At 57.5% G+C, this 17,128-nt stretch overlaps 2 protein-coding genes across 9 annotated transcripts in view; one reads left to right on the top strand and one right to left on the bottom strand.

The window, feature by feature from the left end:
- Positions 1–2,705: 2,705 nt before the first annotated feature.
- NKX6-1 (NK6 homeobox 1) lies at positions 2,706–4,707 on the bottom strand. Of its 2 annotated transcripts, none has more exons than XM_066996492.1 (3): positions 3,699–4,707; positions 3,396–3,497; positions 2,706–3,311 (listed from the first exon to the last, which is right to left on the bottom strand). In XM_066996492.1, the coding sequence occupies exons 1-3, from the start codon at positions 4,333–4,335 to the stop codon at positions 3,013–3,015; spliced, it is 1,038 nt and encodes a 345-aa protein (XP_066852593.1). In that variant the 5' UTR covers positions 4,336–4,707; the 3' UTR covers positions 2,706–3,012. The 2 variants fall into 2 exon arrangements, with proteins under 2 accessions (XP_066852593.1, XP_066852592.1); XM_066996491.1 differs by having other exon boundaries at positions 3,396–3,568; positions 3,699–4,684.
- A 7,777-nt stretch (positions 4,708–12,484) lies between these two features.
- Positions 12,485–17,128, top strand: part of CDS1 (CDP-diacylglycerol synthase 1) — a 31,743-nt gene continuing 27,099 nt past the window's right edge. The window contains exon 1 of one of the 7 annotated variants that reach the window (XM_048066482.2): positions 12,485–12,895. Coding sequence is in view for 5 of the 7 variants with exons in the window: in XM_048066478.2 (XP_047922435.1) it covers positions 15,399–15,566 (168 nt within the window). In the remaining 2 variants the exon portion in view is untranslated. Of the gene's footprint in view, positions 12,896–15,038; positions 15,186–15,252; positions 15,567–17,128 lie in introns of those variants that run through there. The other 6 variants (XM_048066480.2, XR_007164244.2, XM_048066478.2 and 3 more) reach the window with 6 other exon arrangements.

Consider the following 17,128-nt stretch of genomic DNA (forward strand, 5'->3'; position numbering starts at 1 on the left):
AGATGTGTTTGGTATCGAGAAGTAATCACAGAAGGGGCTGTTTTCAAACTGTTCCTTTTGTCGTTGTCTCACTATGTGCTATTGTGCCATGCATGCTTCCTGCAGCAAATAGGGAAATAATTCAGGGAATTGAGGTTTTTCGTTGTTCTGTCTGGTGCATCAGCTCTAAAGCTGCCCGTCTTTCACTTCTCTCTCGGACGAGTCACCTGCTGCACCGACGCCTGATGGTGTTCCTGGTGAGGCCGGGATCAGAGCAGCAGGGAGAACAACTCCACTTACAGCATGTACAGTGCCGGCGCTGTTATGGTGCAATGGCATTTTTGGAAACCTAAGTCAGACCGTTCCCCCTGTGCGTGCGTGGTTCATCCAGTACCCATAGTCTGGTAATCAGTGCGAGCCCGTATTTCCAGCCTGACATCTGGCACGGTTTTAAACGTGGATGTTGAACTGTGTCGGAATTTTCCTTACAAAACGAATTTTGCGAGGAAAATATCTGTCAGACTAGAGCTTTCTCCATATCCTCTAATGTGGATGGAGGTCTCGTCTAGGAAAGCTTTCTCGGAAGGAGAAGCTGGGAAAGCTGCTGCCGCTGATGGGATTTTTGCCCGCAGTCCGGGGAGAGCTGCGGGGTAAGAGCGTCGTGTAACTGGATGCCCAGCAGCTCGGCTGCTTCTCTAGGAAGCAGGGACGTGCAGCGGCTCGGCTCGGCGCTGCCCTGCCGCTGTGAGTGACAAGCGGCCGAACAGCTCCATCCAGAGAGGGGTCCGCACCAGAGCAACGCGCAGCCGGCGCGGGGCTGCCCGCAGAGGCAGGGGTCCCTGCTGCTCCTGCGGGGGGCGATGCGCCCCTGACCGTCCTCCCTTCTGCCCCGACTGTTTGCAACACGTCGTCGGAAGGGTCAGGGTTGGAGAGCTGAGCAAGGCTCTCCAGGCTGGGCGCCGTGCCCCCGGGCGGCGGGGCACCCAGCAGAGCGCACCTGTGCTCACGGCCGTGGGGTGAGGGCGGTGGGCTGCCCGGGCTGGCACCCCGGCACCGGGGCGGCACCCGGGGCCCGGCCCCTCGCATGGCCTCACCTGGTCTTGCCCCCCTGTCTTCTCACGGCCGGGCAAGCTGCGGGGCGCAGCCCCCCCAGCACAGAGTAAGGAGAGCGGGCCCAGCACCGCACACTTGTGCCCTGCCGGCACCAAGCCGGAGGAGCTGCCGCACTTCGATCTGCGGAGCCGGCAGCGAGATTTCGTTGGCGATAGGTACCGCGGAGCCTTATCGGGCAGGGAGCGGTCTTAACCGCTACACAGAAAAAAAAAGGTACACAAAAAAGCCTGTCTGTCCTCATTACGGGCAAGCTGATCGCAGTCTATTCCTGCTTTAATGCAGTGATCCAATTAACCTCCAGCCAGAATTAAAGCGACCTTGGACCGGCCGGGTGACCCGCCGCGTAACGCTGCTGCCTCCGGGCGAGCCCCCGGGGCTGGCCGGCAGCAGCGGCTGCTCCCGTGGGCCGGGGGCGAACGCGGGGCCCCGACGGCCCCGCAGCGCCTGCACCGGGCTTCGGGGTCCGCGCCGCCACCGCTCGTTCCGCAGCGGTTTCTGTTTACAGCATGATGCATTTGAGCCCGAACGCATTAGGTGCATTATTCATTGGGTACATTTGTCAGAACATGCGTGTGTATAAAGAACTAATGATCCATATTAAATTAATGACGCTATAAAAAAGAAAAATACCCCATACATGCAGTTTATGACGGCAACTCCAGACTTTGATAAACCATGGAAAAGACCTAATCAGATGAAGCATTGGACTGTTCCGTCTCCAAAATTACATTTCTTGAAATGCGCTTGTACACAATGTTGGTTTTATTAAAACAAATTAATTCAGTCATTAAGGAATCATACGGCAAGTGTCTCATAAGTCAGGACCTCCAGTGTAACAAATTGATTAAATGACTGTGTAATAGTCTCTTTAAACAAATCTAGTGTAACAAGTTAATAGATCTGCTCAATTACCATGCTGGGGTGATGAGGATGCGGGCGACTCATTAAACGCGGGATAGCGGGGGAGGGGGGGAGGGATGAGGGGTGCGGGATGCGGTCCCGGTCCCGCGCAGGGTCGGGGGGGACCTGCTACCCTGCCGCCGTTTCGGTGGGTGCGCGCTGCCCGCCGTGCCCCCGCGCTGCGGCCGTGAGGTTGTCGTCTGTCTGCTGTGCCCCTGCCTTACAACGGTTGCTGCAATTCGCGGGCACCGGGGCTGGTCAGGGATTTCATTTCCCCCAGGCAGAACGAAGCCGAACACCCGGTGGTGAAAGCCCCGAGCAATTCGCCTCTGGCTCCACAGCCCTGCTGGGGCCGCGCCGCAGCAGCTGGGAGCAGGGGTCCCGGCCCCCAGCCTCGGGTCCTGCTGCCCCCGACTGCCCGCCACCCCCGGCCCTGTCCCCGGCCCGGCCCCAGGGGAGAAGGCAGCAGACGGCGGCAGGGTGCGTGTTTAATCGCTTTATCGGGGTGGACTCGGGAACAGAAAGTGCATTACATGGAACGGGGCGCACAGGGGGCTCTTTTCCTCTTTACAAACCGAATCTTTTTAATATAAATTAATAAATGTTAAGACGCTATATCACGATATGTCATCGTTATCGGCTTAAAAAAAAGCAAACAATTTACATTCTATAGTATTCCGTATGATACAAAACAAAACACACCTTAAATTCAATTACAGCAACTAAATGAATTTTATATTTTGACCGAAAGTGGTTGTGACGATTCGCACCAGCTACTTGTCCGCGCGCTGGCTTCTCCCTTCTTTCGTTTCGCTCTCTGCTGCTCGCCAGGGAGCGGGGCCGCGCCGGGGCCGGGAGCGCCCTGCTCGCGGGGAGCCGACCCCCGGCGGGGCCGGGACGCCCGGACACCGAGACACCGGGGCAGCCCCGCCGCTCCGCTCCGCGCCGCCCGGCGCCCGTACAGCCGCGGTCCTCCGTGCTCTGCCCCCGGCCTCCCGCCGGCCACGGGGCGCGCAGAGTCTACAAAAATAATCTGTACATCTCCGAGATGGGCGGCGGGCGCGGGGCTAGGCCGAGGCCTCCCCCTCGGACGGGGGCGGCAGCAGCCCCCCGCCGCCCGGCTTGTGTTTCTTGAGCAGCTGCGCGATCTTCTCGTCGTCCGAGTTGGGGTCCAGCGGCTTGTTGTAGTCGTCGTCCTCCTCCTCGTTCTCCGAGGCGCCCTTCAGCCGCTCCGTCTCCGAGTCCTGCTTCTTCTTGGCTGTCGCCATCTCGGCCGCGTGCTTCTTCCGCCACTTGGTGCGCCGGTTCTGGAACCAGACCTGCAGCCACCGCCTCAGCCCCGGGTCCCTAACCCGGACCCCCGGGGGGCTGCGGACCCCCCAGGCGCCCCCCGCCCGCCTCACCTTGACCTGGCTCTCGGTCATTCCCAGCGAGTAGGCCAGCCGGGCGCGCTCCGGGCCCGCCAGGTACTTGGTCTGCTCGAACGTCTTCTCCAGGGCGAAAATCTGCTGGCCAGAAAAAGTGGGTCGGGTATGTTTTCTCTTCCCGTCCTTATCCAGCAAAATCGAGCCTTGGTCTGGCGGGGCGAGAGGAGAGAGAGGCACGCGCGGCGGCGCGGCGTTAACGCGGGCCCGGCAGCGGGACCGGCGGCGGGACCGGGGTGCGGGGCCGGGGGCGGGGGTGCGGGGTCGGGGCGCGGTACTTACGGGGCGCGCAGGCCAGGCGGGCGTCCCTCCAGGGCGGCCCCTGCACCACGCCGGGCCAGAAGACGGGCGTGCGGCCCGGCAACTCGGCCAGCGGCTTTGGGTAGCGCCCGGCGGCCACGGCGGCGGCGGCGGCGGCGGCGGCGGCGGGGCTGAAGTAGAGGGCGGGCGGGGGCGGCGGCGGCGGCGGGGGCGGCGGCGGGGGGCTGAGGCTGCCGAAGCGGGGCAGCCCGGCCAGCAGTCCGGCGGGCGCCGCCGACGAGGCAGAGGGCGCAGCGGATGCGAGCGCGGCGCCCGGCAGGGGCACGGAGGGCCGGCTCAGGATGTCGTTGATGCCGTGCGGCGTGGCGGCCGAGAGCTGCGGCGGCGCCGGGAGCCCCCCGGGGCCGGGGCCGGGGCCGGGGCCCGCGCCCGCGCCCGGCGCCTTAAGGCCGGGCGAGCTGAGCGGCGGCGAGGGCGAGGCGGAGGCCGGCGAGGCGGAGGAAGCGGAGGCCGAGGAGGCGGGCCCGGCGGGCAGCGGGTACGCGGGGTACAGCGGCGCCTTCATCTCGGCCATGCTGTGCAGGGCGGCCAGCGGCGGGCTGCCCAGCAGGAAGGCGCCCTGCCGGGGCGCGCCGTCCGCCTGCCCCAGCGCCAGCATCCCCGCGCCGCCCCGGCCGCGGCCGGACCTAGCGCCGCGGGGCCCCGGCGGCCGGCATCCAGCCCGGGCCGCCCGCCGCCCCTATCGGGGAGCTCCGCGCCCCGGCGCCGCCCCGCCGGGCATCGGGGCCGCGCCGCGGGGTGTGCGCCGGCGGAGCGCGGCTTACGGCGCCGCGGGGGCCCTGCCCGCCGCCCCCTCGTCCTCCTCGGCGCTCCGCATCCCTCCCTCCCTCCGCCCGCCCCCGGCCCGGCCCGGCGCGGCGCGGCGCGGCTCGGCTCGGCTCGGCGCGGTGCTGCGGGCGCGGCTCGGGGCGCACTGCCGCGCCGCCCCGCTCCCTGCCTCCTTTACGGGGGCACGGCCGGCAGCGGGCGCGGCGGCGGCGGCGGCGGGCGGGGGCGGGGCGGCGGCCGGACCTGCCCACCGGGCCCGGCCGGGCCGGGACGGGCCGGGCCGGGACGGGACGGGCCCCGCCGTGCGCTCCGCCCTGACGGCCCGCGGCGGCTCAGCCGGCCCTGCTGCTCCTCCCCCTCCCCTCCCCTCCCCTCCCCTCCCCTCCCCTCTCCTCTCCTCTCCTCTCCCCTGCCCTCCCCTCCTCTCCATTTCTTTTTCCTTCTTTTCTTCTTTTCCTTCTTTTCGTTTTTTTTGTTCTTCTATTTTCCTTTCCCTTTTACTTTTTCCTTTTCGTTTTCTTTTGCCTTCTATTCTTTTTCATTTTCATTTTCTTTTTTTCTTTTAATTTCATTGTCGTTTTTCATTTTCTTATCCTTTTCCCATTTTCCTTTTATTTTTCCTTTCCCTTTCTTTATTCCTTTGCTTTTTTGTTTTTTCTTTTTTACTTTTTCTTTTCATTTTTTCCTTTCACTTTCGTTATTTTTTCCGTTTTTTTTCGCTTTTCCTTCATTTTCCCTTTTCCTTTTCGTTTTTTCTTTTCCTTTCATTTTTTCCTATTCTTTTATTTGTCTTTCTTTTTCTTTTTACTTTTTCATTTTCTTTCGTTTTCCTTTTCGCTTTCGTTTCTCTTTCCGTTTTTCTTTTTACTTTTTCCTTCCTTTCCCTTTTTTCTTTTTCATGGGCTTTTTCTTTTCTCTACGTTTTTCTTTCTCTTTCCTTTACACTTGTCACTTTCTACTTGCCTTTGTCTGTTTCCTTGTCTTTTTTCGTTTCTTTCTGGTTTTACTTTTTCCTTCCTTTTTTTCCCTTTTTTTTTTTTCCTCTTCTTCTTGCCTTTATGTTTTTCTTTCTCTTTTGAAATCCTTTCCTTTGCCTTCTTTAAATTTCTCCCGGGTGTTTTCGTTTCTCCCCCCGTGCCCGGCCCCGGCCGCTCGGAGCGGGGCCGGAGCGGCGGCCGCCTTTTGCCCGCGGCGTGGCCTCCCCTCGGCGGGGCCTCCCCTCGGCGGGGCCTCCCTCCCTCCCTCCCGCTGTCTCCAGCCCTTGGGGCCTGCCGAGAGACGGGGCAGGGCAGGGGCGGCGAGCGGAGTGGGGCAGGGCGGCGGCAGGGCGGCAAAGGGGAGGACGGAGGCGCCGCGGCTGGAGCAGCGGCCGTCCCGCCGGGCAGGGACCCCTCTCCCGGCTCGGCAGGGCTCGGCGCGGCACGGCGTGGTACGGCTCAGCTCGTCCGTTTGCTTTTTTCCTGCAGTGCCGGTCGCGGGTGCAGGTGCCTGGGGGGTGCCGCACGCCGGGAGGGAGCGGATCCTGCGCGGAGCCGTGGTTTTGTTCAGCAGATAAAGTACTCCGCCGGCACCGTGTGCGCCTCGGTGCGAGCGAGCGGCCGGCTACTTTCTGCGCGTGATGGATGGGGATTTAGACGGCGTTTTGTTGTAGCAGCGCTGAAAAGGCGCCGAGTCGTTTGCTGTCCGCCCTAGGCTGGGGAGAGGAGCTGAGCCAGGAAATCCTAATCTTCTGGGTGCTAATTCCAACTCTTAATCAAGATCTGATTACCAAAAAGGAAGGCAGAGCGTAAAAATGCTATAAAGATTGAAAATTGTTCACTCTCGCCCATAATTCACGCTGCAAATGCGTCCATTATGACATCCAGTAGAGCAGGAGAATTGTGATGTTGTTGCAAGACTCTGTGCAGCGGACTCCTGCCAATTCTGGCGAATAACCTGGGTCCGTGGGCTAGCTCTGTGACACGGGGGGACTCTCGTTCTCTTTCTGCTTCCTCAGAAACACGGGATAGCTGAGGAACAGTAAAAGCTAATTAAAAATAGTTAATAGGTCAATCACACTCGGTCTTATATTTATCTAATGCAGAACAGTGATTCTTTAGTGAAGTAGCTTTGAGGTATTACCGGAGCCAAGAAAATGAATCAGACGTTTAATGGAGATGTGGAAACGGAAATTTCTTGTAAGACTACAAAACCGTAAGCCAATAATACACTAAAATATAATTAAATTATCATTAAAATTCCACGCACGAAACGCCACCCTCTGTGTCCTCTCTCACTGGGCGATAAAACAGAGGCAAAGCCGGCCAGGAAACGTTTCGGGAGCCGGCACTTTTGGTACCGCTCAGCGGCTCGTCTGCAGCCTTGCCCCGGCGCGCCCGGCTCCGGCGGCAGCCCGAGCGAAAGGCGTCGCTGCGTGGTGGCCGGGCTGCGGGCCCCCGCAGTGAAATGGCCCCGGGGGCTGCTCCGGCACCCCCAGGAGACCTTCTCCTTTGCCTCTTTTGGCCTGAACGGCCCCCCGAGGGCTGGCCCTGGGAGCTGGTGGGGGGCTCAGGGGGCGATGCGGTGGTGGTGCCGCGCAGCTCGGGAGGCGCCGTGTTCGGGTGCAGACCTCCGGGGAGCACCGTACGCTGCACGGACGCCCCCGTTTCTTTCTTACCACGGGGACAGCAAGCGCTCAGGCTTCCCGAAGGACAGCACTCCCTGCCTCCCCTCCGTGCCGAGGACAGCCGTGGGGCTTGGTGGAGACGCCGGCCTCAGAGCGACACCGCTGTGCGTTACTCGCGCAGCCCGACCGTGCCGGGGTCGGTCCTGTGGGCAGCACCCTCACGCTGCCAGCCGGGGACAGGTCCCGAGACCTGCGCCCTCCCCGGGGCTCCGCGGCACTCCTGAGGACGCGTCGCTGTCGCTTTGCTGTTGTGGCGCCGCGCTCCCCGCATCGCGGCCGGAGCAGTGCTCCCGTGTGTGCGGAAGCGCATCCAGAATAACCGGGGCAGGAATCTGCACCGGAGGCTGAGGTTTTGGTGAGACCTAGGGGAAGCGAAACCTGCTCCTTGCCATTTGCGGCAAGCGTGCAAGGAGCGTCCCGGGGGGGTCCTCCATGGCCGCCGCTGCCTCAGTGTTTCTTTTCTTAAACGCGGTGCAGAAATATGTTCCATATCCTGAGTCGGGCAAAATGTTTTTCTCCTTTCTGGAGCGTGGAAAATGTTTGGTGCTGCAGTGGAATAGTCACTTTTACTTTTTGTTTCTTATCGTTGGTCCGGACTGACCCCTGCTGGGGGAAAGCCAGGAAGCCAGGATTAAAAGAGGAGCCGCGTCCTCAGTCCGCAGCGTACGAAGGGTTTTTCGGCACCCTCCTGTTTGTGTGCTCCTGCCCGGTGCCACTGGGCAGCGCCGGTAGCACCTGGGTGCCCAGGCGCTGCGGGGTATACGGAAAACTTCTTCCCCTTGGTGGGCTTGCAGGCGCTGTGGCCCGTCCTCTCCGTTCACTGAAAGAAGAGAGCGCAGCCAGGGGCTGCTGCTGGCCGTGCCCACGTTGGCCCATGGCACGGGCCATCGGAGCGAGCCGCTCCGCGTCCGGGTGGCACTGGCGACCCTAACGGGGACGGGGTGCACACAGAGGGTTAGGCCCAGACACTGGGGCTCGGCTGGAGCAGCGCTCTGGGTTGGTGCTTGTGCCTGGTCCTCATTTATCATCTGGCCCCCTGAAAGCAAGCCAAAGTGGGAGCAAAGCCTCGGTACAAACAATGGTTTTGTAAATTTATTATGAAAAACAGTTATGTATTAACCAAAAAGTAAATAAATAAATAAAGAAATACTGTATTGGTACAGGCCTAGGAAACCACTGCAGAAACCTGCGGGTAACAGTCGTGCAGACTCATATGCACCGTGGGCCACGTGTATAAGAGCCCTGGTATTTGATCTCTGCCATTTCTCTTTGTCCAGGTGCTGTGTTCCCAAGTTAACTTTGGTCACTTTGCATTGCAGTTCATTGTGGAGAAGGGCCAGTCACAGGGCAAGCATGCATGCGAGGCACAGGTAGAGAACGGAGGCACCAACACAGGCCCTGCAGGAGGCACCGGGTGTCCCCCCGCGGGCCAGCCACCCCCCAGGCATGTTCCCCACCACCACTCCCCACGAGTCTGGACACGGCTCTGGAGTTCATGTCCGTGCTGCCTCCATGCAGATTACCAGGTATGCGTCAGGGCAAAAACTAATGGCTGACTGTACTTTGGATTCACGTTAACAACAAAACTATACGGAAATTTAACTGGCATTGCTTTTGTGCAGTTTGTTTCGCTCTGTGAGGAAAACGAGCGTACAGTAGGCCATCTCTGGGCATCGATCTTTACACAGCCCCCATGGAAATCAGCAGAGAGAGCTCTGCTTAGAAATTGTTGGCACAGGGTTGTCCGGTGTCAGGGAACTGGAAATCGTTAAATTGATGATCTAAATTGGGACGGGGGAGTGAGGGGGGGGTAGGGGGAGGGGGGAGAAAGCGGCAGCAGCAGCTATCGTTATGTGCATATTTTTATGATTTTTAGAAAATCATATTTCAGCATTTTCCATCACATCAAAGGCTGATGGGGCTGCATTGACTAGAACATTCAAACTAAATCAAAAAGAAAATTACTCGCAGCAGCAGACTCTGTAACGTTACTTTTGTGTGCGTTGTTTTTTGTTGTCTTTTAAGAAAAGATTGTGCTTCCTTCGTTAAGCAGCACGGGCCGCTTCCAGCGGCGGGAGGACACCCCCCGGCTCCACGGGGCCGTGGCGCTGCAGGGCCGCTGCCCGTCCTTGTTCTCGCAGCTCCACCTAGCGAGCTGTCACCAGCCGCTCTGCTCCTGGCTCGTGTGGTTCTGTCTCTGGCTTTCCAAGTTCAGAGTCCTGCGTTTTCACTGCCTTTAATGTGTGCTGCGCGCGGACTGCTCTGGTAAAGCTTTTGCTTCCCCCTCGGTGTTATAAATCATCTCTGGTCTGGAGGTGAGCTGTGAGAGCCGGCTCCTGATCGTTAGAGGTCCCAGGGTGCTTTTTGCAACAATAACGTAGTTAATTCTTCTGCCTGGCCACGCTCCAGTTCCGGCACCCCCCTGCCTCTCTTCCCACCCTGTTCGGCTCCCATCGGGCCACATCTTTACTGGAGTGCAGCAATTTTACCCCAGAAATGCTACTGTAAAAGGGGATCCGTTACATCACGGGATGTTGTACACAGTGCATTGTGCGGGCATTACTACTGTCTCTGTACCCTGCATGCAAGGGAGGATTTAAGGGAGGATGCAGCCCTATTGGTGTCACCCTGCATAAGGTGCTTTTCCTGCCCTGTGCCAGCAGGAGCTGCTGTGCCACAAGGCAAGGGGCAAGAGCTCTTGCTCCTGGCCAGGGCAGGGGTGGCAGGGGTGCAGCATCGCTTCCCCAAGCCTTGCTGGATTTGCAGGAGGCAGCTGCTGCCCTCATCCCTGTGACATGGGGCACCCTCCAGCCCTGCAGACCCCGGGGCACCGTATCAGCCCCAAGGGCTGCATCTGCTTTTGTTATGGAGGCCGGACCTGTGCTGCAGAGGTGTGACGGGGAAGGCAGAGAGAGCACTGGGGGGCTTGGGAGCTGCCAAGGGAGGCAGGGAGACGGATGTTCTGATTGCTCTGTAGTAAGACAGATCTTAGCAGAGAAGGGTTGTTCCGTGTTTCGTGTTTTCTCCTATACTAAAAAGCCTGTTGCCAGAAGGAGCACTTTCCTACCCCACCTCAGTTTGCAGTGGCATTGCCAGCAGTTCTTGGGATACAATATGCTTCTGCGCCCTGCCGCGCAGAGAAATCTGCTATTTTGTACACGTTTCTTGGTGACCTCTACTGGCTCCTGCTTCTCTTCACCTTCATCCTTTCCTTCTCATTTCTCATCACCACTGGTGTCAGTAGCAGTCATGTTCTGCAGGTGGCACGAGCTGCTCGTGGTGCTCAGGAGAGGGCAGCAGGGAATGCCGTGGCTGGAATACCATATCCAAGGTACCTGCACACAGGTTATCGATGCCTTCCTGTTGTGAGATAGCTTCTGCCACTGACAGCTTTGGTTAGCTCTCACGGTGGCGTGAGGGATGCCATACAGAAAGCACCTTCTGAGCATGGGGGTACAGCAGCTGGCTGAAAGAGTCTTCTTGTGCTGGCAACTGGTGGGTCTCAGGTGGTGCCTTTACTTTGCAATTGCATGGAAAAAACCCTGCATCAGAGAGTTCATGAGCTGGAAAGTACAGTTCTGGACTCATTCTCTTGTCTGGGCTCTGCAGTGCAGGCTGCAGGTATTTGGGCAGCTGCCCTGCATGACAGCAGAAGTGGTAGGAAGCCATTTGGCATGGTGGCCCTCCATCCACATCCAGCCCTCACTCTTCCTGCCTGAGGACCAGCTGTTTTGGCCAGGGCCCCTGAGGGAGCTGGAAAAGTTTGGGGGCAGAGCCAGTGCTGCCCCAGGGCAGCCTGCACCCCATCCTTTGGAGGGGGCCGGCTCCTCCTCCCCCCTCAGCTTGGAGCAAGGCCTGATCGGTGCCTGCTTCCCCGGTCCGCTTTACGGGTGGAGTGCCCTGCAGAAGCTGTGTTCAGGATAGAGCGCTTTCCCACAAATGCCTCTCCAGAAGATAAGGCAAAGAGGCAGACAGCTTGCAGCCAGTTGTCCCTGCGTGCTGGTGACTTGCAGGGCATAGAAGTGGGGTCAGGAGCAGGAGTGCTGTGGTGTCATGATGACATGAGTCATTAGTCAGGATTTGCTGAGGGGCTTTCTACCCCAGTCCTGGCAACTTAACGCAGAAGAGCCCTCAGGTCTCTGTCTTTGTAGTTTGCATTCTGTTTTCATGGCTGTTTGGGGTGAGGCGCTTCTCTCAGTCCGTACCCTCCTAGTAAACAGCTCAGGCTCCTATGTAGTGTGGTTGCATTTCACGGAGTCTGGAGAAAGGTGACAAAGATAGCAAAGGCGTAACTGGTTAATAATTGCTAGTGTCTTTTTATGACTATGCCATTGGAAGATTACTGCCGGGAAACTCCCAGAAGTGCATGTGTAGGAGCAGTGTTATGAAGCACAGAATGTGCATAGATCTGAGAACTGCCAAAGCAAAATGGCAGCAAACCAGGACTTTATAGGGCCGCCTTTCCAGATCAGGAGTTTTTGTCATTTTTTATCATTTGCCTTAGTTGCAAGACCGCTTGCCACTTATAATATACACTCTGAGCATGCCATAAGGTTCTCTCTGTCCCTTGAGATAAGGTAGTAAGATGATATTGCTGGCAAAAGAGGGTGATATTTCACAAACTGCTGAAAATGAATGCTGATACACCTCCTGATACCCTGCATCAACCTTTCCTGTGAACTGAAAAGTAATAGGGTGGGCAGTACTGAAGTTCAAATAAGTGAGATGGCGTAAAGCTTTGGGAAAGGAGGATGAGAAGGACAGGACAAAATCAAGTGCCAGAGAGCACAGACAAGAACGAGCTGTGCTTGGTGCTCCGCAAATCCAGCAAACGGTAACCAGTTCACGTGGAAGTGCCGTACTGGCCAGAGGGCGGGAGAAGCTGCTGCCAAAACTGTAGAACTGCTTTTCCCGTGGTGTAAGAAAGAGGCAAAACACTGCTGGAACCAGGGCCTGGGCTGCTACCCGGCATGGGAGGCAGCGAGTCTGCTGCAACCAGAAGTGGTGCCGGCTGCTCGCCGCGTGCTGAGAGAGGCTGTGCCTCCAGTGCTTGGCTACACAAAGAGAAGCTGCGTGCCTGGGCAGAGGCTGAGAAGATGAAGCTGGCCTACCAAAAACACATCAAGAGTGAACTTTCTCCAAAGGCTTTAGGCTGAACTCAGCAGTAAACAGCTCTTACCATCTGTGCTACATGCAGTGGGCCAGCTCCTCTGGCAGGTATCTGCGGGCTGTGCCCCGAGTCCCTTCCCGACCAGCCCACGACTGCCCCCAACGGTCTCCCCAGTCTCCACCCGGCTGCAGCTCCTTCACACTGCTCCCCATCACCTCACTCCTGTCTTTCCTCTTCTCTGTTTGCAGGAGGCAGCCCTGCCAGCAGTGCAGCGAGCCCAGGGCAGCGTTCCCAGCTGGTAAATTACAGTATTCCAGACAGATGTTTGCATTGAAAGACCAAATCCGCATGGATCACGCAGCCTGCGGTGCACGTGACGTCACACAGGAAGGGAATGTTGCAAACACATGGCATGTTCAGGCGGCCACAGCAAGCACGTTCAAGAATTGATCTCCTAGGAAAACAGCAGCAGCTTGCCAGACACCCACCACGGCTGAAGCATTGTTTGGGAGCAAGAAATAGCATCCCAGGGATTATGGTATCGAGGAGAGATCAGGAATACCCATGTAATTGTGCAGTGCTCCGCCACCTGGGCCAAACAGAAGGCCACAGCAGGTAAAGGTGTCAGCAGACAGATTTTGCATGGTGGTCAACAGGCAGTGTTTCTCAGACTTTGATGCTTAATTTGGGAATACTGTGGCCAGTTTGTTCCCCATTCTGTTACGTTTTTGTTTGTTTGTTTGTTTGTTTGGCATACAAGTGTCCTACTTTATAAAGTTCAAGTGTGCAAGCACCAAGCAAGTAACTCAGTCACAAATACTGGGGACTATGATGCTTTTATGTCACACTAGCAAATGTAAAGATGTTACTAGGCATGTTAGCTAAACCCAAAAGAACAATGTGGTGCTGTCAGTGGATTTAAATTACTCAAATATGGACAATTCTATTCAGGAGGCCTTGGCAAAATGTCACTGTCTGTCGACAAACATTCACGACAGCATTAGAGCTCATACTGCATTAATTCAGAGGAAGGAAAAAGACTCTTGTTTTGTGTTGGTTTTGGAGGAGGTGGATTCACCTGAGAGCACATAGGTTGTGTAACAGCCAGCTTCTGACCTGGAATTCGGCTTCCAGCACTTCCTGAGCGCCCTGGCACAGGTGCAGAGCTCCCACCCGCGGTCCCCAGCCCCACGGTTTGGTCCTGGGTCGCGTGAGGGGAGTGCGTGGCAGCAGTGGCTATGGCCTTGTGGTTCGGAGATCAAATGCTTAGCAGAATCGGAGGCTGGTGTGTGAAACGCTGCTCTCCGCATTTCTCTAGCTTAGGGGTATCTCTCTGTAATGATCTAGGAATAGGGCAAGATTGTAAATTGATTAAATGCAGCATCTTACAGTACTGTTCATAATTACTGTGACCTGGGGGGGTACCGTGCTGTTTGCCAACACTGTCTGACATAGGTGTCAATGCTGTATCAACATTTTCCACGTGTCCCGTGTTCTATGCCTAAGTAGGAATGTATCTCAGAAAGACAAAAGCTGCAAACAACTTCCGTTTCCAAGACTGCCAGCGATAGGGCTCCCTTGTGTGAAGCATGCAGACGCAAAGATGCTAAAAGCAGGCACTCTGAGCCCAGTGACTTCTATCCCTCAGCCTCATGGCCAGCTGGGGATGGGTTTGCTCAGGCTGCTTTTGCTGCAGCGGGAAGGGACCTGATCTGCTCCACTTCTCTCCTGCAACAGGGGCTCGCTGATGGCGTGCAGAGGATACAGCAGCCCCGTGCCAGCTCTGCTTTCTGCTGGGTGCCCGAGCACGGCTTACACACGTGTTTCAGCACATGGCTTATGTAAGTGTTTCGATGCAGGGACTTGAGCGCTGTGCCTGCCTGCAGAGAACGTCCCCTTCTGCGCATGGGTCGAGGCGCACGGTGGGGAGCCGCGTGCTATGGGTGAGCAGGGCAGGCGTGGCCCGCGAAGGGCCTAAACATTTGGGAAACATTCACATTCCAGGTAAAGCGGGTAATTACCCCCCGGGAGCCTGAGCAGCAGGGTGTTGCTTGGCGCTTCCCGCCCGACCAGTCCGACCAGCTGTGACTCAGAGCACCCAAGGGCTCCGGGAACGCACGCCGGGCAGCAAGAGAGACTCTGCTCCCAGCCTGATCTCACAGCCCCAGTCCCGTGGGGCTCCTGGGGCTCAAGGCCGTGCCGTGGCATAGCCTTACAGCCTCGACAGTGCTCCCTCGGCCCCGCACACCAGGCTCTCCGTGGGTGAAGGTGTGTGGGACCTGCATGGGCACCCGGTTCGGAGGCAAGCGGGGCCAGGCTCCGCCTGCTCCCTGCGGCACCTGCTCTGTGTCCCTAATTCCCCGGCCCGTCGTGGCCCTGCCCGTGGGACTGCTCACGCCCTCACCCCACTGTCACCAGCTGCTCAGGTGCTCCCTCTCTTCCTTCTCCCAAAGCGCCCTGACTCATCTCGCCCTCGCGCTGACAGACTGGGTGCCCGGCCTTCCGCCTCTCGGGGCCCACCTCCTGGCGCTGCTTCCCCTCGCTATGCCAGCTTCTCCTCCCCCGGCCCTTTCCCCGCCGCTCAGGGCCGGGGGCACACCGCCGCACCCCCGGGAGCCACCCACAGGCCGCTGGCTGCCGGGCCGCAGGGAGGCGCGGCCCCGCGCCTTGCTCGGTGCCCGCCCCGCTCCGCGCCGCTCCGCCCAGCGGCGGGGCCGCGCCGCGCCGGGCCGGGCCGGGCGCACCTGGTTGGGCAGCGGGACGCGAGCGGTGCCGGGCGGCGTCCCCGCGCCGGGCTCCCCCGCTCCCCGACATGGCGGCCCGGCGGCGGCGGCGGCGGGCGGCCCCCGAAGAGGACGGCGAGGAGGAGGAGGAGGAGGAGGAGGAGGAGGAAGGCAGCGACCAGGTGAGGGCGCGGCGGGGCCGTTGGGGCCGGCCCGTGCCATGGTAACGGCCGCCGGGGCGGGGGGGAGCGCAGGCAGCAGCCGGGTGCTGGGGGTGGGGTGTCCCTTAGGGCCCTGGCGCTGCTCGGCCATTCGAGAGCCAGCGCCCAAAAAAGGGCTCTGCTGCTGTATCGGAAGCCAGAATACTTGTTAAACACCAACGCAATCGCTCCCAAATGTGTGCTTGCTGGAGGCACTGCTGGTGCTGTTGGACACGGAGAGCCCCTTCCAGGCCAGGAGGCTCCTTGGTGGTCGGTCGGGCACTCTCTGGGTGTCTGCTCGAGATGTTGCACGGAGCTGCGACAGCCGCGGCCTCGGGGCTGCAGCATGGCTCGCGGGTGACAGTACGGATTTATTTTCTGTATTAAGCTGTCTGTAGTGCCCTTGGCCGGCTGGAAAGATAAGCCAGCTTTCTGTGACGAATATTCTATAGGTCGCGCTTTGGGTCTCTTTTAAATAAGAGGACTTAGGTAAAGTGTACAGTAGGGGATCTGATGGCAAGTATTTGGACATCAGGACTCACAGATGCCTCACTATATATATCCATAGATGCTTATCTGTCTGTTCTGCCTCTCACTTCTTTCCGACATGTGAATAGCGAGTTCTCCTTTGGCTGTGTGCAGATCACCGGTTTTGCGTTGCAGTTGCATGTTTGGGCCCGAAACTCGCACCTTCCTCTGCAGCTGCTCAGGATAGCTGCGATGCAGTCCATTCGTTTCCACTGGTTCCTACCTCACAGCTGAGAAACATGACCCTTTCCCACACTTAAAACAGAGCAGAAAACTTCGATGTCTCCTTCCGCGTGGAAACTGCTCAGTACTTATGCAACTGTTGCTGACCCAATTCATTCAGTATTCCAGATAGGTAAAAGGGACGTGCTTGAAAGCACCTTGTTTGCCAAGGTAGAGAAGTGCTTTGTGTTTGCGCAAGAGCTCCGAGAACTCCGAGTATGTCGGGAGGTTTTTATCTCGTGGACTTTTAGTTGCTGTTTTCAGTAAGCCAATACTGTTCTTGTTATGCTTACTAGGTCCAGAGATGCTCATTTCCTCATGAATTTAAGTAAACTTCTTTGGTTTTGCGTGAACATGGTGTGCCCTTTGTGAAGTTTCTCCCTGGTGTCCCAGGCTCCACATGGCTGTGTCCTCAGCTGCTCACAACCCTGCCAAGCTGATGGCTGCACAATTCCTGTTGGCCTGCTTTTGCCCTGTGGACCTTGGCGATTTCATGAGTTTGTTGTTGCTTTGTGTTGTGCTACAGTGTGCAGGAGAGATCTCGAGGTCTTTCCTGTCCTATTTGCTGCCGCGTGCCTGGCATGCTTTTACTAACAATGTCAACATACCGTCATGAGTACTCTGCTGCCCAGAGACACAATTTGCTCTTAAAATACTTGGAGTTGCATGAAAATGCTGATGGCAGTGTTGGTTAGAGTGGAACATTAGAGTCTGTCACAAATAACTTCAGTTTGTTTGGCAGTGTTGGAAGAACCAGAAAAATTTACCTACGTTACTTTCACAGATAACCAAAGGGCTGAATATTTCCAAAACTGTAACTTCGTGGAAGTGGTGGTGAATGAGACCTGCTGTAGGTAGAAAAGGATGTGAAGGTTTAAGTCTGTGATTACATGTGAACAATTCTGAAGCTGTTTTTTGTGTTTTTTTTTTTTTGGGGGGGGGAGGAGAGTGGTGGTGGTGGTACATTTTTTAACAGCTTGGAAAACAAGGTTGTCATTCAGGATCTTCTGATACTTTGATAGCCTGATTTCAGAGGAGGGTATCAAGGTACATCTCATTAAATATGCTCCTAGGTGCTCTCACTGAACTATTGACTTCAGTGTGACACGTGGGGTAGAGACTGCAGAAAGGTCAGTGCTAGAGAAAAAACTAAAGTAACCCTTATACTGGTAAAA

This window comes from Anser cygnoides, chromosome 4 (assembly GCF_040182565.1).
Source record: "Anser cygnoides isolate HZ-2024a breed goose chromosome 4, Taihu_goose_T2T_genome, whole genome shotgun sequence".
NCBI classification, from domain to species: domain Eukaryota; kingdom Metazoa; phylum Chordata; class Aves; order Anseriformes; family Anatidae; genus Anser; species Anser cygnoides.

Coding starts and splice junctions, on each gene's coding strand:
- NKX6-1 (XM_066996491.1), bottom strand. CDS start 4,335: ATGCTGGCGCTGGGGCAGGCGGACGGCGCGCCCCGGCAGGGCGCCTTC. Junction 3,569..3,698: donor CCGCCTGGCCTGCGCGCCCC/GTAAGTACCGCG, acceptor TCGCCCCGCCAG/ACCAAGGCTCGATTTTGCTG. Junction 3,312..3,395: donor TGACCGAGAGCCAGGTCAAG/GTGAGGCGGGCG, acceptor CGGTGGCTGCAG/GTCTGGTTCCAGAACCGGCG.